Genomic DNA, 23,262 nt, shown 5'->3' with positions numbered 1-23,262 from the left:
GAGTTCAAGATCAGCCTGGGCAAGATAGCAAGACCCTGTTTCTACAAAATAAAAAAATAAGCAAGCTGAGAGACAAAAAATAAATAAATTAGCTGGGTGTGTTGGCATGAACCTGTAGTCCTAGGTACTTGGGAGGCTGAGGCAGGAAGATCACTTGAACCCAGAAGTTTGAGGCTACAGCAAGCTATCATTGTGTCACTGCACTCTAGCCTGGGAGACACAGTGAGACCCTGTCTCTAAAAAAATTAAAAAATAAAAATGAAATAAAATGGACTGGACAGAGGGATAAAACAAATATTAATTGTAGAACCTTAGTGGTAGGTATATGGGTATTCACTGTATAATTCTTTCAACTTTTCTGTATGTTGGAAAATTTTCATAATTTCTGTATGTTAAAAAAGAATTGTAAGGAAATCTTGAACTTGCCTAAGTAGGTTTACTGTCAGTAATCATATTGGTACTGTAATCAAAAACCTATAAATATTGATATAAACTCATGACTTTTTCATCTCTTTCATCACTACGTCCACTGAAAAAGCCTAGAAGCAGTGATACCCCAGGAACCGTGAGCATACCTAGTGCCCAGGTTTGGCATTCAAAATACGATTCACCAGTAAAGGGAGCCAGGTGTCAGAGAAATGGCTGACTCTAGGCATGGGGCAGGGAAAATATAAAGCAAGAATGGATCGTCTTTTTGTGTCAGGAAGCAAGAGATTCTTAGTGACTATAAATGATAATAAAACATTGAATAAAAATCCAGGAATGGAGAGACTAAAGAGAGGAATGTCCTTCTTTACAGAAGAATATCAGCCAATAAGTGTAGAAGGAATACTAGAATTAGATAATCACAGTGTTACAAACCCCATTATAAATATAATTGATTTAGGGAAGAATCATAAATGGATGATAAAGCCATTAAGTTAAAGCTCATTGGATAACAGAATAGTCACCCAATTCCAACACCCCACAGATTACTTCTGAACTGCGAAGGGAAAACCATTTTATCATGAAGAAGAAAGCTGGCAACTGCCATCTAAAGCAAGGGTTTAAACTCAGCATTACCTGGTGGTAAGACCAGATATCATATTGCATCAATTGGGAGGATATAATGGTCCCCAGCCTCACCTAGAAAAAAATGTTTAACTTGAGTCTGATAAAGCCTTTAGACTCAATGTCCATCTATGGCAAAAACACAGAATACAAGAAAAGGTTCAATGATACTTCAAGGAAACAACCAGGCAAATGCAGAATGCAGGATATTTTAAAGGCTATATTTTTAAAATCTAGACTCCTTTTTTTTTTTTTTTTGAGACAGGGTCTTGCTCTGACACCCAGGCTGGAGTGCAGTGGCATGATTGTCGCTCACTGCAATCTCAAGCTTCTGGATGCAAGTGATCCTCCTGCCTCAGCCTCTTGTGTAGCTGAGATCACAGGCACACACCATCACACCTGGCTAAATCTTCCTGTATTTTTTTGTAGAAACGAGGTCTTATTATGTTGCCCAGGCTGGTCTTGAACTCCTGGGCTACAGCCATCCTCCCACCTCAGCCTCCCAAAGTGTTGGGATTACAGGCGTGAGCCATCATTCCTTGCTGAGGCTCTTCTAAGTATAAATGACAAGGGGTTTTTAGAAATAGGCAGAGTAATTAAAAGAAACTGGAGATATAACCAAATGTACTGCATAGATCTTGACTGAATTCTGGTTTGGGGGAAAAAAAGATAAACAGTTTTCTTCTGACAACTTGGTAAAACTGAATATGGACTGGATATTAGATTATTATGGAATTACTAATATTTTGTATATAATATTTTGATTATGTAGAAGAATGTTATTTTTAAAAGATCCATGCCAAATTATTGTGGTGTGTGTGCCATGTTGTCTGCAACTTATTTTTAAATGGTTCAACAACAAAAAAGAAAAATGTGTGCATGTATACACATGCTAGTATGTGTATTTGTATGTGTGTGTGTGTGTGTGTGTGTGTGTATAGAAAAAATGGTAGAGTAGATGAAGTGAATATATATAGCAAGCAATTAACTGGACAACCTAGGGGGAGAATATACATGATGTTGATTGTACTATTCTTGTAATTTTTATGTATGTAAATTTCATAATAAAAAGTTGATTAAAAAGCAAACATAGTTAGGAATAAATGACAATCTGGAACATGATGAACAGACACTTAGACCAACAAATGACAGTAAGAACCTAAGAACATAAAAGAAGGTGACAAAAAAAAAGTAACTGGTATATAATTAACTCCTATTAAATTCTAAGCCCTATTTGCTCATCATACACATTAAGGGGATACAAGGCAAAACTTTATGAAGCATACATTAAATTGTTCTTAAATAAGTACACAACACTGTTGGTGTTCTGCGGGATATAAGGTAGAAAGAAGGAGAGAACCAAGAGTTACCTCAGCTATGAGTTGCCTCTAAGCTCCAGGCACCAAATCCTCACAGTAATCCTGTGAAATTAATGGTGATATCAACTCTATTTCACTGATAAGAAGTAAGAATCAGACATTGTCCCTGTTTCCAAAAGCTTATAATTTATGAAAAGATATGTTGCTTATAAATAGCTCTATTAGAATTTAGTATGTTATAGTGAGGTATTCATGATTTGGATGGTACTAGAAGTAAAAGGAGGTAAATAGTCATCTTTTGGGTCCTTACCATGGACATAAAGGAATAATTATTTTCTGAATAGAATTATCAAGGAAACTTTGAGGCAGGTATGGTGTCCCAGAACAAGTGGGTTTTATCAAGTGAGAATGGAAGATATGGCACTTCAGTGTAAGCAGACGCACTGGAGATGTGAAAATCCAAGAACTATTTTCGGGATACCGATCAAGCATTTGGCTGCAATAAATTTGTAAAGCAGAAATTGAAAGATAAGAGTGCAAGGAGTTTGTGATCAGACCACAAGGATTCTGGAATGCCTATTTAAGTAAATGGAAACCAATAGCTATTTTTTGAAAGTAGACTGAAATAAACCATCTTTTAAGTAGCCATATCCAGCCACAGCATGCAGAAAAAAAGGTACAATGATAGTTTACTAGTCAAAAGTCCAGCAAATTAACAGACTGCTATAACCAAGCCACGACACGTCTAAATTGAGGCAGTAAGCAACCTATGCACCTCATCCTAACGACCTACTGCCTACCCAATCCAGAAAGGTTTTTACATCCTGACTCCATTGGGAACTGTACAGAAGCCTGGGTATTTTGGCTTGTTCAAGCATAAAGAACAGGCAATGTACTAGGTATTTCATACCCAAACACAACTTAGAAAAAAGTTTTTGTTATATTATTGGAACAGTATGGTAATAGAACATTTAGCCAGTTGCCAATATTCTCAGGATTGTGTGGTTTTAAAAAAACAACAAATGATATTAGTGATTTCTCAACTGTGGTTCCTCATCTAAAGCACAGAGTAACCATTTATTGAATTCTTCCAAGGGTGGTATAAAAGTAGCACTATTCTATATGCAGAAGTTAAGTCAATGCATACAATGAACTTCTTGGGACATTAGGACTTAATTCTTTCCTGGAACCCGAGTTTTAAAAGGCTTTAGAATGAAGTAAGATTATTTGACTTCTTAAATAATTTCACTGGAGTGAGAAATAACTTAAAACTTCTTGCAGAATGATTATGTACAGAGAGCACTTTGAGTGAAGATCTATTAGAAAAGCCCTAAAGAAATCCACACACAGTTTTGATTTCCTCATTTCTCTAATAAAAGGTTACTTCTTTATATGATCATTTCTATGTCTGCCTATTCTTAAATATTTTCCCTAAAAACTGGTTATTTCAATTATTTACTCTCATCTTTTTAATACCCTGCTGCCAAATAACCTTCCCCAAATACTTGTTTTTATCATACTTCTTCCTTGCTTAAAATAAAATGATAGAACATAACAGGATGTAGAATATTCAAGATTTTAATTCCAGAATTCAATAATTAAGAGAAACAATGTTTTTATATGAATGATGAAGAAATATACATGTGTATATGTAACATAAAAGATATTTTCACAGGTAAGCAAATATATATATAAAGCCCTGTAATAGCTCACCATGGCAGCTTGGAGCAATAGTTAAAAAAAAGTACAGGTTCTTTTTTGGACGGAGTGGGAGATGGAGGTACATGGGTTTTTAAGTCACCTGGATTCATGACCTAGCCACAAAGGCACTGTGTATCCTTAAAGAGTTACAGCCTTTAAAAGAGGTTTATATCCGATATGGTTTGGCTGTCTCCCCACCCAAATCTCATCTTGAATTGCAGCTCCCATAATCCCCATGTGTCATGGGAGGGACCATCAGGAGGTAACTGAATCATAGGGGCAGGTTTTTCCTGCACTGTTCTCATGATAGTGAGTAAGTCTCACAAGATCTGATGGTTTTATAAAGGGCAGTTCCCCTGCACATGATCTCTTGCCTGCTGCCATGTAAGACATGACTTTGCTCCTCCTTCGCCTTCTGCCATGATTATGAGGCCTCCCCAGTCACGTGAACCGTGAGTGCATTAAACCTCTTTTTCTTAATAAATTACTCAGTCTCGGGTATGTCTGTATTAACAGTGTGAAAATGAACTAATACAATATCTTTCTCCATTTTTAATGTGATATTTGTGAACATCTTACACAATGCCTGGCACCTGGAAAGGCCGTTAATTAATACCAAAGAACTTTGTAGCATTCCAGGCTTTCTTGAATCTTGCTTCCTCCTTCCTTTTCATCTTTGCCTTGATCTTCAGACTCAACACAACAGATCTTTTCCCTGCTCCTGAATAATTCATATTTATTTTTCAAAGTAAATTTTTCTTTTGCTATTTCTTTTTGAGACAGAATCTCACTCTTTTGCGCTGGCTGGAGTGCTGTGGTGCAATCACAGCTCACTTCAGCCTTGATATCCCAAGCTTGAGCAATCCTCCCGCCTCAGTCTCTTGAGTAGCTGGGAGTACAGGCACATGCCACCATGCCTGGCTAATTTTTGTCTTTTTTGTAGAGACAGGTTTTTGCCATGTTGCCTAAGCTGATCTCGAACTCCTGAGCTCAAGCAATCTGACCACCTTGGCCTCCCAAATTGTTGAGATTACAGGTGTGAACCACTTCGCCCGGCCTATTTTGTAATTTTTCTTGGAATGCTACCTTCCTCCTGCTCACCTACCTGGACTCTATCCATCCTTCACAATCTAGAAGATCCAAACCCAACTGTTCTATTAGATATTCCTCAATTCCACCATTTCACACTTATTGGATTCTTCTTTGAAAAAGTCTAGATTTAGTGGCTATACTTATTTTTTGACATCTTATCATAAAATTTAGAGAAGGTAGACTAGTGTTCTCATTAAAATGCTATTTGTTTTAACTCTGGCAGCAATATAAAACTGAGCATTTTTCCACCTTAAGGACTAACCAAACTAAGGTACAGACTGCTAAGTCTCTAAAGGCAAAATATTTGCTGAATATACAATATTGTCATATTTTGACAAATTCTGTTCTTTTAACATAGACACCCTAGCACAGTGCTTAATAAGTGTTCTGCAAGTGGTAGATATTCAGTATATCTGCATAATTTACATAACTTTCTTCAAGGAACTAAATCATTAATCTTCAAGTCATTTTTGTGTAATAACAAAGCAATTATAATTTCTAGTTACATCTGATCAGTCACCTCAGGTTATATCTTCACATACAAAATGAAGCTATAAACAAAGAATACATATAGACTATACAAGATTTTTTTTAACTCCAGCAATAATTAAGGAAAACACTGTTTTTACATGAATGATGAACAAATATATGTGTGTGTGTGTGTATAGTGACAAAGATATTCTCATCTATCACAGATAATTAGTAAAGAAACTGAAAATCATACACATTTCCAGTTAGGGATCCTAATTTTTCCCCATCACTGCTATATAAATGGAACAGGCATTAGGCTTATTTAATAGTTTTTATAAATCAGCAACTTCAGAAAAGCCACACTGCCAAATTTAAGAAACAGTCAATTCATAACTCATTATAAATATTTAAAGAGCATTAAATATGGAGGCAGATATGGTCCCAAAAATAATATTCCAGATATTGTGATAGATGACATAATATAATGTTTAGACCCATACTTTCTAAAATCAGGGCTTCTCAAACTTTTCCATTGAAACTGCCCCTTTTGACAAAATATCCTAATAAAAAGGCTGAGAGGGAACATATATCCCCTATCTCCAGGAATAAGAAAGCAGAACCTCCAAATACTCCACTATTCTAAACTTCTCATGCTTAATCTTAAAAATTCATGCTCTAAGAAGACATGCCATATTTATTCTATGACTTTGCATCATGTACTCTCAGTGCTACAAGTTACCAACTTTGAGAAGCACTGACTTAAACCAATGTATGTCTAACTGAAAAACATTTTCCTACATTATGCTAATGGAACAATTTCATTGTATAATGCTGGGGGCATATAAGAATGAAAACTGACATTTGTTGAGTACTAAGTATGTAAAAGGCATTACATTAGGTTTTTGTATATATAAAATCTCAATTTTCAAAATGTAAATATTATCATGCCCACTGTAAGGAAGGAACTGAGGCACAAGGAGATTAAAATAGCTATCCCGGCAGGGCACAGTGGCTCATGCCTGTAATCCCAGCACTCTGGGAGGCCGAGGTGGCCAAATCACGATGTCAGGAGATTGAAACCATCCTGGCTAACATGGTGAAACCCCATCTCTACTAAAAATACAAATACAAAAAAAAATCAGCTGGGTGTGGTGGCACACACCTATAGTCCCAGTTACTCGGGAGGCTGAGGCAGGAGAATTGCTTGAACCCGGGAGGCAGAGGTTGCAGTGAGCTGAGATTGCACCACTGCACTCCAGCCTGGGCGACAGAGCGAGACTCTGTCTTTAAAAAATAAATAAATAAATAAATAAAAGCTATCCCATGGCATTACAGCTAATAAGGTTGGCTACTTTGTATCCAGGTCTCTATTACATTACATCCTCATCAAAATTTTATTTTTACAGAAATCTCAGACTCTGACTGGTGTTTTTAACTTACTTTTCAAGAATTTAATGATGCTGTGCTCAGCCCAACAGTCTCTATTGTCTAACAAGAAAGTCTTCCCTTGTGTCAGAGCTGTGAATCAACAAAGGGGAATGTAAGACTGTTTTTATTTAAAATACACCAAAATCCAGCCTCTAAATTGAACCAATTCTTAGGTTCAAGTAAGATTTGGCATTGTAAAAAGATAGGATATAAATTTCATATACAAATCATAGATCTAATCTAAAAGAACAGCATGAGATGACAGAACACATGAGCAGAAGTTATTAATACTTAGCAAATCTTAAATTTCATTAGCTTCCATCACTTGTTGCATGAATGTCCTTGAGGTTTTTTGCCTCTCTGGGACTTATGTTCACCATATCAAGAGATGGGCTAGCAGATTTTTAAGTTCGTTTCCATTCATAAGGTTTTATCTCTTTATAATTTTGCTGCTCACTCATCTCAATTTCTATACTTGAGTTTCCATGTCTCACAGCTAGTACCTTTATATTAGCATATTTCTAAGCAATTAATTTTCTTACTCTACATTTCTATCAATATTGGTACTTTCTTCTTAAAATGCTCCCTCAGTCATTGCTTCTGAATAATTTTCATTTTATAATTACATATTGAACACAACAGCCCAATAAAAGCTGCTGCCTAAGTTCACTCTGAGCTGTGTCGGCAAACTGTTTATGATGTCAGCTGCTACTTCAGTGTATTTGTTTTTTAAAACAGTTTGGTGATTTGACATTGGTACTTAAGCTTAAATTATACTGTGTTTTAAATTTATATATTTAAGTACATTAAAAGCCACAGGTAAACTATGTTACTAACCATCTTCCAGTCTGATTTGCAATCTGTTCTTCTAATTTCTGTAGCTCCGATGTATAGGCCATTAGTCGAGCATTGCACACCATGAGATTCTTAACTGCATGTAAAACTTGATCTTTCTGAGTGCTCAGAGAAAGGAGTTTCCATATTCCTTCTCGCATTCGAATTTCTAAGTCTATTTTTTCTTGAATGTTGCAGTCCTAAAAAAAAATGCATCTTTAAAATATAGCAAAAATCCAAAATTACATCTTAACCCATAATAGATCGAAAATAGATATCATAATTGTATACCATATTGAGAAAACAACAAAGTTTTAATATATGTAGTGTAAAAATAGCTATTTTAAAATGCTCTTTGCAATTCTTAACTTCTTGCTTCATTAGGAAGTCTTTACAATCTAAAGAAACGGAATAAACGAACATAAACAAAGGTGAGAAACATTATGTGTTCTTATAACTATGTGAAGTTTAATAGCATCCCTCCAAAATTTATGTCCATCCAGAACCTCAGAATGTAGCCTTATTTGGATACAGGGTTTTGCAGATGTAATTAGGTAAAATGAGAACATACTGGATTAGAGTGGGTCCTAAATCTAATGACTAGCGTCCTTAAAGAAAGGTCCCATGAAGACACAGTCACATACAGAGAGAATGACATGTGAAGACAGAGACTAATACGTCTATAAGCCAAAAAAATACCAAGGATTGATGGCAATAATCGGAAGCTGGAAAAGGCAAGAAAAGAATTCTTTCCTAGGGCCTGCAGAGGAGCATGACCCTGCCAATTCCTTGATTTCAGACGTCTGGCCTCCATAAGTTTGAGAATAAATTTCTCTTGTTTTCAGCCACTCAGTCTTGGTCATTTGTTATAGCAGCCTTAGAAAACATACAATAACTAATGTGAACAATATATCACACATATATATTATATACATTGTATTAAGAGATGGCAGTGTGGTTGATGACAGTGAATTAACCAAGAAAAACATTCTGAAAAAGCAGATACTGAGTAAAGGAGCCAAGGTTTAGTAGCAGGGAGGAAACAGGCTATTTGTAACAGTAGGCAGTGTAAATACAATCTCAGAAGCAAGAGAGTGAAAGCGCTGTACACTGAAAATGTCAGAAGCCTTAGCTATCCGGAACAGAGCTTTAGAATACAATTCTGGACATACCATTTATTTTAGTTTTAGGGTTCACCATGAAACTACTAAGTATTTTATTGCTGAAAGTCTTTTATTCCATATAATTATCTTTTAATGGCCTGATTCTACATACAAGTTTCACACGCAACATTAAAATTCTACAAACTGAATGTACAGTTCTGATTTAATTCACAATGACTTTATAAAAATTATAAATCAAAGGTACTCTTTATTATATCACAAACATGTAATGTTTCTGGTATGTCTATTTCTAAAACATAAAGTGACCACCCTAGTTTCTATGGCAAAAAAAATAAAGACTATAATTTACCTTCTGATTGGATCAAAATGTAAATTTAAAAATGTAAATGAAATCTAATACCAAAAGGTCTATACAACTTTTTCAAAAAGAAAAGATGAAAGTTAGGAGAGCTAACATTTTTTGAAGACTACCCCAAAAGACAAACTACAGTAGATGATTTAACTTGACTATCCAAATCAATCAACTGTACTATTTACACACAGAAAACAGATCTGCTTAATTACCTTCTGTAATTACATCATGTAATCACCACATAAAAACCTTCTCATATAGTGTTGTAACTCAAAACTGGTGTACTATATAAATGTAGTCATTTGCTGGTTTTCCTTCATTACACATGACTGAATTTCAACAACTCCATTTCATCTTTTTATGACTTACCAGCCCCAAAGTAAATTCTTCTTCAGTGTAATTAGCAATTAATTATAAGAATTATCTATGTGACCCATATGTCTATAGAAATAAACTCTGGCAGACTGACTATATTGGGGGGGGAGTGCACATAGGGAGCAACCTAAAGCTGGGATGAATAGCTTTACCCCACAACTCAAATATAAACAAATACCATCTAGTGCCACTAAATTCTATTTTGGTTTTAAATGATGCAATGAAACAGGCAGTTGAACTAGCACAGTGGTTCTCAAAGCTGGCTGCATATTAGAATCATCTGAGGCACAGAGGAAAGGCCTTATAGAAGTACCTAAACCTGTGACCTACCCCAAACCAATCAGGCTCTCTGGAGGTGGGGCTTGAGCATTTTTTTTTTTACAGTTCCTCTGGTGATTCAATGGTCAGCTAGGGTAGAGAAGCACAGCTGGACTATTTGAAATTCCACAGCAATCCTGAAACTTGCAACAACCTTAAAGAACCAGCAGGTGGCTACAGTCACATTAAGGAATCAGTTTGGGTTTCTATCACATAAGTGAAGAGTATCTTCTCACCATCACTTATAATGAAGACTCCATAAAACTATAGAAGCTTGGGAAATAGTAGAGAAAGAAAATGTAAAGTCAGGATTTAAAAAAAAATGTACGTGTAAAAAGTTTGAAGATGATGTAAGATTAAAGTACTATTTATTAAGGAAATTAGGTGTATCTAACAGATATTACTATTAAGATTTTTTCCTTTAGAGCAAGGGTCAGAAAACTATGGCCTGGCTGGGACCTGGTTTTGTAAATAAAGTTACACTGGAGCACAGACACACTCATTCATATTGTCTATGGCTCCTTTAAGCTACAAGGGCAGAGTTGAGCAACAACAGAGACTGAGTGGCCTGCAAAGCTGAAAATACTTACTGTTTGCCCCTTTATAGAAATAGTTTACTGACCCATAATCCAGCCAAATTAACATACACAGTAAACTATAATCTTACCTCCCTCGCTGAGGCAGGTCTCAGGCAATTGTCAGTTAAGTGGATCCCAGAAGGCTAACATAAGCAGGATGAATTGTTAAGTGTACATATGGTTTTCAATGTATTCTGAGCTGTTGGTTTTTTTTTTTTTAAGGCTACTGTTTTAGCCAGTTTTGTATTTCCCATGCAACTTCTTTTAGTACACATCTACACTTTACATGCAGAACAAGCCTCTCTGGTTAAGCAATGCTAGCTCTAGCAAGGAAGGGTTTATGGAACCAAAACTCTTTAGAGTTGTCTTTAGTTACTAAGGGTATACAATGCATCAGGGGTAAGGGTTGATGTCTAGTGCTATCCCCAGCAAGAATAATGATCATGTAATAAGGGTACCGATTGGGCATTCAATAGTGATGTTTATTAACCTCAAAGAAGATGAGTAGGGAATGGAAAATCATCAGTGTCGCTCCCTCAGCCATAATGGCTTGGCCAGGTAGAGTCAAGGCTGATTAGGACCAAAGACAAAAGCTGGTCTCTCTGTAACCATTCCTTTTAGGATTGTTTGAATGCCAGTCTCCAGGAACAGCAGAGAATGAGGTAAGGCCATCATACTCTTATTTCTTTTCCAATTTTCTGAGTAAGGGCTTGCCTCTAATCAAGTCAAACAGAAGCCTGTGTCACTGTCCTGACGCTATAAGTAGTTAAAGTCAGGCTGATAAAAATATATGGACAAGGCTATGAATGAAATAGGAGCATACCTTAAAAATAGAAATTTAGGTTAAGTAGGAAACAGAAACCTACTAGGTTTTAAGAGCTAGCCTAGCATGAAGGAAGTGCAAAGAAAATGGCTTTATTGTCGGTATTAAAAACTGACTAAAAAAACCTGAAGTTGAACTCCTGGTAAGACAACTGCAGTAATCAAGACAGAAACTATGATTCACCTAATGGATATAGTTAAGCCATGTTAACAAAGAGACCAAGGTGAAGAAGAAAAGAGTAAATACAGTACGTTCTCATTTTTCTAAAAGAAATTGTGTGGATTTTAAGAATTGTTTATGTACAGAAAAAAGTCTGGAAATTGTTAACAGCGGCCATTCTGGGGAATGGAACTGGAGACCGAATTCTTAAATTCATGTTTCTGTATATGTTGACTTTTCTGCAATGAGATAGTATTACTTTTTGAATTTTATTTTTATTAAGATGCCAAAAGCTTAAACATTTGTAAGAAAAGTAGGGGACTGCCCTAACCACTCAGATGAATAGGACAAAGGATAATAACAACAATAGTCATCTCTGAAGCACATCCTGAGTGCTAGGTGCTGTGATAAGTACTTTAGAGAGGTTCTCCAATTCCAACAGCTGTCTGGGATAGGCGGAATACCCAAGCTATAACTGTGGAAACTGAAACTTAGAAAACAGAGATAACTTATTCAAGGTTGCACAACAAGAAGAGTTTGGTTTGACCTGAATCTGACTCCAAAGCCAATACTCTATGCTGTGAGGAGTCGCAGAGGACTCCAGGGTTTCAGTAGAGGTGTTTGACTAGTGTGTGACCACCTCAAAATCTTTGGCCTTATCTCGATTACATGGCAGCTTTGTTCATGTATCAAAGGAAATACCAAATAAAAATTCAGTGTTAGTCAAGTATAAAATTATCTGACTGACTCTCAGTATTCCTGTTAGGTTGCAACCTACTACTATTTTGTGTTTTTTCTTCAAATCCAAACTGAGGAAGTAATTCCACATTTCAATCATTTTGATTTTGTCTTGCCTAAGAAATTAAGTATTGTATCTTCCCACATGTAAATAACCCAGCCTTTATGTATATTTAAACATTTATATTCATTCCATGCAACTAAACTTCATGATTTTATCCTCTTGTCGCTTCTGTACCATTCCTATTCTTGCAGCCTGCAGCTCAATAAATGATACGTGCAAGAACATCAATAGAATGCCAATTCACTATAAATCAAGATTTTGTTAGCAATCAGGACAGCCAAAGTACATAACAGGACAGGACTGAAAAAAAGTACATCAAAATCTTTGAAATTTTTGAAAATGCTGGCATAAAACAGCATAAATATTACTGATAAAGACACTGGACTTCTTTTGCATAATGAATCTTAATGTCTTGCTTTACTTTTCACAGTATTATTGAAAACTAATAATTTTGTGTCTGCTAAGGAAATCCCAGATTTTTAAACAAAGATATCAGGTGCCTCCATATGAATGAAATTGCAAATATTCTACCAATTTTGACCTACAAAACTGGCAATTTCATATGGCTTAACCTATTTCTGAAGTAGGTAAAAGAAGGTAGAGATTAAAATAGAAGTGAAGGTCCAGCTTAAAGACATCAGAGTTTTCTTTTAAGACCCTAAAGTTATGGTTAAGAGTGAAAAGTGGTAACATTTTAATAACTGATGTTGCCAAGAAATAATGTTGGTCTAGTAAAAAGTAAAATAAAAAGGTTTCTAACGCATTTTACATGGCTCAAAAGCAAACAACAAACTTATATCCAATGTCACGTGTACTCCCTCTTTCCTTTCAAATGATTTGAGAAAGAACCCACTATCAAACCTTCAACTTTTTCTAAAGTGTAGAGGTTGCTGTTTGCCTCTACTCCGCTCCGACCCCCCTCCCCCCAACCAGTTCTGTGTTGTGTGTAGACATCGCTCCATTACTGTGCTTCCCATTAAATCCGTAATAAGCCAACTGTCCACTGGCCTCGCTGGGTTTCTTGGGAATCGAGGGGCTCCCATTTCCCCGGCATCACCTACACCTGCAAAAAGACAGGCGTCCAAAGCCTGGGGAGGGCAACGGACAGGTGCGCCCGCAAACGCGCGCCTGGACCCCGGCACCGCCTTCCCAATCCGGACCTCAGCTGCCTGAGAAATTCGGGGGTTCCGATGTCCAGGCCCTTTAGAGCCCCAAGAGCGCAGTCTCCTAATCCCTCCCTTTGTTTCTGGCCACCGCTGAAATAGAGGAGCGGGGGAGAGGCTTTCCCGACTCCTCCACAAAGCAAATGCGCGAGGAACAGAACCCCGGCTCCCTCACCTTCCGCGGCAGGGTCCCTCCCGCAACTCACCTGCTGGGTGGGAAGCCCCGCAAGGCCGAGCGCAGGACCCCTCAGGCTCGGCCCCTCCATCTCCAACGCGAACTGTCCGGGCCGTCGCCACTCCTTCAAAGGGAAGATTTGAAAAGCCCGCCCCTGGCAGGAGCCGCAGAGGACGCCAACCGTCCGGCCGTACCAAGTCCCAGTCGCAGGGGCCGGGGGCGCAGGAGGAGCCGGGCCAAAGCGCACGCGCAGTGGGCGCGCCTCGCGCTCTGCAGCTCCCGCCGCCGGAAGTTGCCGAGACCCCAGGCTCTAGCGCGGCGGGGCGGGGGAGAGGGCGGCGGTGCCGGACTTAAGGCCCGGAGAGGGATGTGGGCGGGCCTGGGACGGGAGTGGGAGGGGCCGCGGGGAAAGCTTCGGCGGCGGAGCACACCTGTCCCAGCTCAGGTTTCTGGCTGGTGGTTTTCGTGGCACGCCCTTTGCACTGGGAGCTTTCTGCCCGCATCCCACCGAAGGCCTTCCAAAGTGATCGTAGCTGGACAGACTCGAGGCTGCAGTGCCTGTACTCCCAGATAACTCAGGAACCCACAGTGTCACTAAGAGCCCACGGTCTCCTTTCTAGAGAACCAATAACATTGCTCTCAAACACAGCGCTCGCTGTCTCCTCTCACCTTGCCCAGCGTTGTCACCAGGGTCACCCAGATATCATGGTTTTATTCATCAGGTTCGTGAGATACTATGTCAGGCATTTCACAAGATCTTGTCTTTGCCCCCAGTGTTTATAATCCCAGATGTTCCCCGCCAACTACTCTGTCCACTTACTTTGTTTTCTTGCGAAGGATTTCTTTCAGCTCTCTCGCCCTCTCTTTCCCTCTCCAACATCCAAGGTGATAGCAAAATGGGGTACTATTTCTCAAGAGCCTCATTTCTTGCTGCCCTAAAGATTAGCACAAAGACCCATTTTAATTCATGGATTTTGTTAATTATAAAGGGAAACATGGGATTTTTAAAAATCAAAATGAAAGCAGCAAAGATATCACACCCTTGAAAAGTCCTTAAAATTCATTGTCCCTAGTTTATCTTTATTTCCCCCTTGAAAAGGCAACAGGAAGCCTCTTTGGGCTTCATTTTTTTCTTCTTGAAGAGTCTACCAAATCAACCCTCCAGCCCTCATCGCCTAGAAACCCTTGGGCATTTTTCCTCCATAAATAGGTGCCCATGTTTTTTTATTTGCCTGGGACAGACCCTGTCTGGGTCTGTTGTCCCAATGTTGCACCAATCTTGCACTTATCCCGTAGTGGATATTATATGGTCATTTTAACTGCGAGACCCTTTTAAAAGCAGTTGGTTTGAGAATGTACTTTAAAAATATAATGGATACCCTTCCTCAAATAGGTAAAATGCCTCTTTAAGAACCTTTGGACTAGGTGATACTAGAAGCTTCCCAGTTGGGAATGATGGTCCCCTTGCATTATGAATGACCCATATCCTTACAACAATAAAATATGTGTTCAAAATCATCAACACGGAGCTCACCTCATTTTCTACAAACACAGGTCTGAATTTCAGGATCATTATATGCCCCTTCCTCCAATGCACATCTCTCTCTTATGCTACCACTTTGTGGTGTAATTATCCCCTACTCAGTATGAGGCTGCATGAGCCTAGCTGTAGTACCTGACTCAAAAGAAAAACACACCGCGAGCCCATCATCAGACACATAGTACTTACAACACATACAGCTCTCAGATGCAGATCAAAATACATGTAGAAGCCAGCACTTCATAAAAACAGAGGTGAGTCAACCAGTTTAGAATTGGACACTGATAGAGGAGTATTTGATGAGTTAAAACCAGATATTTAACTGGAGATACATTTATTTATGATACTAGAAGAGATTAGGCAAGACCATATTTAGTAATTATCTGTAGAATACAGTTGTTACAAAAGACCTTTCTCTTTGGAGAAGAAGTTATGATGTGGTCCTGTTTTTATTATACACCAGGAGAGGTCCCCAGGAAGTGCTTAAGTACTTAATTATTATATGATGATTAAAATACCTTGGAGTAGGACTTATGTTTCCTTATTTATCCTCAAGTCCTTACTTGTTACTGCTAATTTCATCAGACACAGTTTTCTCTGGTGTATGTAATGCACATAAAATATAATCATCCATGGAAACTACAAAATTTAAAGAGTTCATATGCAGTGGCTTCATTAGCTTGAGGATTTATCTATCGATCTATCTATTTATTTTACAGTTCCCAGAAAGTGAGAAGTACTACGTTTTACCATCTCAAATCTCTGAGACAGAACATTTGGGCATCTCTTAACCCATCATCCCTGGGCTCTTACAGAAGGTCGACATCCACTGAACTGCCCAGATGTAGTAGCTTCAGCTAGAGGATGAGTGATGGAATTACTGTCCTACCAATATTACTTCTCACTATAAGGTCAATATTTAATACTAATTAAAAAATACATATATTAGTTATCCCTAATATAACAGATAGTATTATAATAAATTAAAAACGACAGAAGCCAATCTAGATAATACCAATAGATGCCAAAGTATATTTTTCTTCTCTTATTTTCTGTATTCTTGTTTTAAACTAAGAGGCTAAAGGAAAAGAAAACACTGAACTTAAAATCAGCTCTCTGTTACACAACAGATCCATTATTTTGAAAAATGTGGTTTGACACAGAACAGATAACTTGTGATTTTGAATATCCTCCTAGCCTCTCTTATAAAAAAAAAGTCATCTTAAAAATTCTCTTGGTGCTTTCTTTTACTCATCTGTTCATCTTGTAGATAATCTGTCTAGGTTGAACTGAATAAATTAAAGCTATATTTTGAATTATATATGGAAGAAACAGAGAGAAAGAAGGAACTGAGGTCAAGGTGCTAAGCAGAAGTGCAGCATTTTCTTAAATGAATGTCTATGAATAGCTGAAGCATCACATAATCAGAAGGAGGCTATGGAATGTGGAGTCTGAAGATTTATTAGCCTGATTACCTTGGGCAAGCCACTCAGTTTTCTTATCTATAAAACAAATATAATAATACCCATCTTGTTTTTTAAAGTTGTTGGGAGACTCAGATAAGATTTTTGAGAGTGCTTTGTAAACTGTCCCACAAAAACAGGAGTTGTTACTACTGTAGGAAGAAAACATGAGTACCGAAAGGCAACTGTAAAGTACCTATAGAACTATGAGAACTGAATGAGAAAAATTTATGTGAATTGGATATATTCAAGATATATCACCTACCACTGCTAAATAATATGCTATATATAAAGAACTCCTATAAATCAATAAAAATTCAACTGGAAAATGGTCAAAAGGTATGGTAGGCATATTATAGGAGAGTAAATCCAAGTGACAAATAAAATAGGAAAGGTTGCTTAACCTTATTATTAGTCTGTAAACTGCAGATTAAGATCCCAAAGAGATATTTTACAGTCACTAGATTGAGAAATATTAAGAAATCTGATAATACTAGGGGTTGGCAAAGATGCAAGTCCAAGAGATATTATATGCTGGTGGAGGAGATAGAAATATGTCCAATCACTTTGGAAAAAACAAATTTAGAACTGTCTTGTAAAGTTGAAAATGTGTTTACCTAGCAATTCTGCTCCTCGGTATGTATCCTGTGGGAAATTCTTGCAAATTTGTATAGGCAACATTGCTTATCATAGCAAAAGTATTTTTAAAATCCAAATGCTCATTTCAGGAGCATGGATTAATAAATTGTGGTGATTTACCCAGTAGAATGTCACGTATCTTTTAAAAAATAAGCCATAATTATGTTTAGTAACATACACATAACTAAATCTTAGAAATACTGAATGAAGAAAACTAGTTGCAGAAGAGTACGCAGAATATATAATCTTTGTAAACTTGAATAACAAGAGACTCTAAACAACACATTGTTTAAGGAAACAGGTGTGTGATAAAAGTTTATTCTTAACAGGAAAGGAATGCTAAAAACAAAATTCAGGCTAATGGCCAGCTTTGGAAGGAAGGCAGGAGAACAGGATAGTCACAGAGCCTGCAGATATAGAGCTACTTACTTGTCATGTTTTAGTTCTTAAGTTGGCTGATGGGTTCACCAGTATTAATTGTAATGTTTACCTGGTAACTTACATATATAACATATATTTAGTATGCATCAAACCTTTCATAATAAGAAATTTTTAATATGTAAAAAAGTCCTTGTAAATGTTAAACAATAGTGATAACGTGTGGGTTTTTAATAAAACTAATAATACCTATTATTATAATATAATAATACATGTTTTAAAACTAATAAAACATATTTTGGCTTACAGAATTTGACTTGGCATTTGATCCATTACCTTTGTATTTTTATTATGTGAAAGCATGGAAAACACAGCTGTAATGCATTGGTACCTATAACCAGAAAAAAGATGCTGAAGAATTGGCTATGTAGATTTATTTGTGCACACGTAAGAACCACTGCTTGGGAGAAGTAAGGGGTAGGAGTCTGGCAGAATTTGCAAGGGATGAGAGCTCTTGTCAGCAGACGGGAACAAAATTAAGTGCAATTTAAGTTATTACTGCCAGTGTGACCTACATATTACATACAATCCTGAGGAAGTTCAAGTGACATTATAATCAGAATGCTCTTTACTCACCAAGCAAATCAGTCACAGGAATTAGTTGTATAACTTGAATCGGTGGTTCTTAAATTGGGGGACACAAAGACTTTGCAAGGCCTGAGTATATGTAAAGGTCTGACTGTTTAAAGGAACGCATTGTTAAGATTTTCAACTTAGGTTCCCTCATACTGAAATTGATTGGCCTAACAACTTACCTGCTGTCTAGGCCTCCCCTTGGTCCCCCCTTCACAATCACCTTTTCCCATTTGACAAAAGAAAGCCATCACTTCCACCCATTGCATTGTCCTGGAATATAAAAACCATCTGGAGGTCAAAGGGACCGTTAAAATTATTGGTATTGGGCCGGGAGTAGTGGCTCAGGCCTGTAATCCTGCACTTTGGGAGGCTGAGGGGATGGATCACCTGAGGTCAGGAGTTCAAGGCCAGCCTGGCCACCATGGTGAAATCCCATCTCCACTAAAAATACAAAAATTAGCTGGGTGCGGTGGCAGGTGCCTGTAATCCCAGCTACTCGGGAGGCTGAGGCATGAGAATTGCTTGAACCCGGGAGGTGGAGGTTGCAGTGAGCCAAGATCACGCCACTGCACTCCAGCCTGGGTGACAGAGTAAGACCCTATCTCAAATATATGTATATATATATTGGTATTGATTCTACATTAAGTAATAGTTACCTATGAATACATAACTAATTGGAGGAAAAAGGGTTCATCCACCACATGATATGTGAAGATGTATAAAATTTCAATTTATATACATATGTTTGTTGCGGAGAAACACTATAAGATGAGCAGTAAAGACTTCTCTTGCATAAAAATATTTTATTTTAGCATAAAATTCTGTGGGGGAAGTGGAATAAAAATACAAGTTCAAGTAGGAAAAGAAATAATGTACAATTTCCAGCATAAAATTGTTTATATATTTTTTACATGGATACATGGATGATGCTGGATGGATATCAACTGTTAACATTTTAGATTCCACTGGATACATTTAATAAATAGAATTTTTGAAATTTGAAATTTTAATTATTTTCAATATACCCACAATTACATCCTTTGTAACTATTTAAATGTATGGTAAAACATGACAAATGCCACCTTAAAAATATGTAAGGGGTAAAAAGATTTTTAAAATTATTTTAAAATAATGAAATCATGTCATTTGTAGAAGCAACATGGATGGAACAGGAAGTCGTTCTGTTAAGTGAAATAAGCCAGTCACAGAAAGACAAATACTGCCTGTTCTCATATGCTGGAGCTAAGAAACTATCTCATGGAGATATAGAGAGTAGAATGATAGACAGGCGCGATGGCTCATTCCTGTAATCCCAGTGCTTTGGGAGGCTGAGACAGGAGAATCACTTGAGCCCAGGAGTTCCAGACCAGTTCTGACAACAAAACAAGACTCCGTCTCTAGAAAAAAAAAAAAAAGTAAAGAAATTAGTTGGTTGTGATGGCACACACCTGTGGTCCCAGCTACTCAGCAGGCTGAGGTAGGAGGATTGCTTGAACCTGGGAGGTTGAGGCTGCAGTGAACCATGATCATACGACTGCACTTCAGCCTGGGCCACAGAGTGAGACGTTGTGTCAAAAAAGTATTTATATATATATAATATATATATTTATATATATATTTTTATATATATATTATATATATATTATATATATTATATATATATTTATATATATATTTTTATATATATATTATATATATATTATATATATATATTTTTATATATATATTATATATATATTATATATTATATATATTTATATATATTTTTATATATATTATATATATATTTATATATATTTTTATATATATTATATATATATTTATATATATTATATCTATATTTATATATATTATATATATATTTATATATATTATATATTTTTATATATTATATATATTTATATATATTATATATATTATATATATTATATATATATAATATATATTTTATATATATATTATGTATACATATTTATATATATATTATATATATTTATATATATTATATATATATTATATATATTTATATATTATATATATTTATATATATTATATATTTTTATATATTATATATATTTTTATATACATTATATATATTTATATATTATATATTTTTTTATATATATTATATATATTTATATATATTATATATTTTTTTATATATATTATATATATTTATATATATTATATATTTTTTATATATATTATATATATTTATATATATTATATATATTTTTATATATATTATATATATTTTTATATATATTATATATATTATATATATTTTTATATATATATTATATATATTTTTATATATATTATATATATGTTTTATATATATAATATATACATGAGACAGAGATAGAGACAGAAAGAGGGAGAGAGAGATATCAGAGGATGGGAAGGATGTGAGGATAGAAAACAGTAGGAAGGGGGAATGAAAAGAGATTGGTGAATGGGTACAAAGATACAGTTAAACAGAAGAAATAAGTTCTAATGTTTGATAGCAGGCTAGGATGACTGTACTTAGTAATAATATTATGTATATTTCAAAGTAACTAGAAAAGAGGACTTGAAATGATACCAACACATAGAAATGATAATGCTCAGGTGATGGAGACCTCAAATACCCTGACTTGATTATTACAAATTCTATGCATATAGAAAATATTTACATGTACCTCATATATATGAAAATATTACATATGAATAGAAGAGAAAATATTTTAGGGGTATTTGCATAAAAATGTTTGAAAACTGCTGCTTTAATTATCTGCTGGCACCCACAACAATACCCAGATGCATTGATATACAGCAGAAGGTCCACCTGCAGATGGAGCCAGACCTACTTCCTCCACTTCCCCTCTGACCATTTCCTCCACTGTCTGCAATCCCTCATATTCTCTCACATGCCCCTCTAGTTTCCAAGCCAGTCTCAGCTCCTTTCTTAGGTAATTTTTTTTCTTTAGATGGATTAATATTATGAATTAGGCTAAGGACAGATTCCTCTTTTCCTGCTTTAGTTCTGGAAATGTAGATATTTACTACCTTTTTCTCCTGAGGAGTATCTTGGCTATTATTGTGCTTTTGCTCTTTCACATGAAATTTTGATTCAGCTCCTCAAGTTTGAAGGAACAAAACAGAAGCGTGTTGGAGTTTTTGTATGAATTGCATTGAATTTAGAGAGAAATTGTTTATTTAGGATATTGGGTATTCCAATCCATGAACATCATGTATGTTGCAAATTTAGATTTTCATTTGAGGTCTTTTGATGAAGTTTTGCAGTTTTTTCCACGTAGGCCTATGCATATCTTTAGTTCCATGTATTCTTGGGTTCCTTATATCTCTTCTTGCTATTGTAAATAATACTTAAAAAACATATCTTCTGTTTGTGGCTGGTGTATAGAAATAAAACTGATTTTTATCTGTTGGTCTTATATCCAAGTGCCTTGCTAAATTTGCTCATTATTTCTAATAAATCATCTATAGGTTTTTTAGGTATATTCTGTATGAAATCAAGTGCGAATAATAACACTTTTGTTTCTTTTCTGATTCTCATATTTCTTTTTACTTGACTTACTACATTGGCTAAGGCAGCCAATACAATATTAAATGGAGGTGGCATTCTTGTTTTATTCCTGATTTTAATCTTTATCTCACTAAGTACACATCGTTTACCTTGCAGCTTTGGGTTTAAGCCTTTCTTAATCTATTGCCTTTATCTCCTAACTTTTCTTTTATATTCTCTACTTTCTGGACTCTTTGTGCTGAATTCGGAGTATTTTTCCATCTTCTCATTTTTTTCTTTTATCTGTGTCCAATTTTCTCTTAAATCCACCCACTGAGTTTTTTATCTCAACCATTAATTTTTTCATTTATAACAGTGCTGTCGTAATGACTTTTACAAATCTCCCTGGTCATTTTGAATAATCTTTTGTTACCTGTTCATTTCTGTGATTCTTCTATTTTTTTAGGTCTTTTTCACAATTGTTCTACATTCTGTTTCTAATCATTATAATATTTGTAGTGCTTAAGGATATTAATTTGATGTTATTTCCACCGACATTTACTCATGGTGATTGATTTCCTTGAGATTTGTAATCATTGACTGGGTGTTCATTTTTACCTAATCCAAGCTTTCTTACAGGGGGGATTTACATATGCTTTTACTGGGAATCATAGGCTCTAGATGCCTGAGACCAGTTAACTCAGGTTTCTAAGCATAATATAAGAATCTCAGATGCAGGTCCTTCCACTTGCCATTGGCAGAGCAAAAACCATTTGTGTGTGTGCACATGCATTTGTGCACTAGTAACTTCCAACTGTGGTTTTCACTCAAGTTTTTTGATTGGTTGTTTTTGTTGTTACTCTATTTCTAGTTCCTTAAAGGTGTTTATTTTTTCCTGAGATCCCAGCAATGCTATAAAAGTTATATTTATGTGAAATATATCTATTTTACAAAAAATTATTCATCAATGAGAGGAACCATTATTCATAAAGTCCACTGTACCTGTAATATAGAAGTCCACAGAAGGCCGGGGGCGGTGGCTCACGCTTGTAATCCCAGCACTTTGGAGGCCGAGGCGGGCGGATCATGAGGTCAGGAGTTCAAGACCAGTCTGGCCAACATAGTGAAACCCCGTCTCTACTAAAAATACAAAAAATTAGCCAGGTGTGGTGGTGTGCACCTGTAATCCCAGCTACCCAGGAGGCTGAGGCAGGAGGATGGCATGAACCCGGGAGGCGGAGGTTGCAGTGAGCTGAGATCACACCATTGCACTCCAGCCTGGGTGACAGTGCGAGACTCTGCACTGCCCCCCCCCCACTGCCCCCCAAAGAAAA

The 23,262-nt window shown here is 36.2% G+C and overlaps 1 protein-coding gene and 1 long non-coding RNA gene across 3 annotated transcripts in view; one reads left to right on the top strand and one right to left on the bottom strand.

Moving 5' to 3' along the window:
• Nucleotides 1-14,104, bottom strand: part of RTKN2 (rhotekin 2) — a 75,599-nt gene extending 61,495 nt beyond the window's left edge. The window contains exons 1-2 of one of the 2 annotated variants that reach the window (XM_019035648.4): nt 13,796-14,101; nt 7,899-8,095 (exon numbers count right to left, since the gene is read on the bottom strand). In XM_019035648.4, coding sequence (XP_018891193.2) covers nt 7,899-8,095; nt 13,796-13,855 — 257 coding nt within the window. In that variant the 5' untranslated portion in view covers nt 13,856-14,101. Of the gene's footprint in view, nt 1-7,898; nt 8,096-13,795 lie in introns of both variants that reach the window. The other variant, XM_055353259.2, reaches the window with a different exon arrangement.
• The window catches only part of LOC129525055 (uncharacterized), a 45,553-nt gene continuing 26,728 nt past the window's right edge, over nt 4,438-23,262 (top strand). The window contains exon 1 of the long non-coding RNA XR_010135206.1: nt 4,438-4,522. This is a non-coding gene — a long non-coding RNA (uncharacterized lncRNA). The remainder of the gene's footprint in view (nt 4,523-23,262) is intronic.

This window comes from Gorilla gorilla, chromosome 8 (assembly GCF_029281585.2).
Source record: "Gorilla gorilla gorilla isolate KB3781 chromosome 8, NHGRI_mGorGor1-v2.1_pri, whole genome shotgun sequence".
Taxonomy (NCBI): Eukaryota; Metazoa; Chordata; class Mammalia; order Primates; family Hominidae; genus Gorilla; species Gorilla gorilla.
The sequence above is the reverse complement of the archived record's forward strand: the minus strand, read 5'-3'. Positions and strand labels throughout refer to the sequence as shown.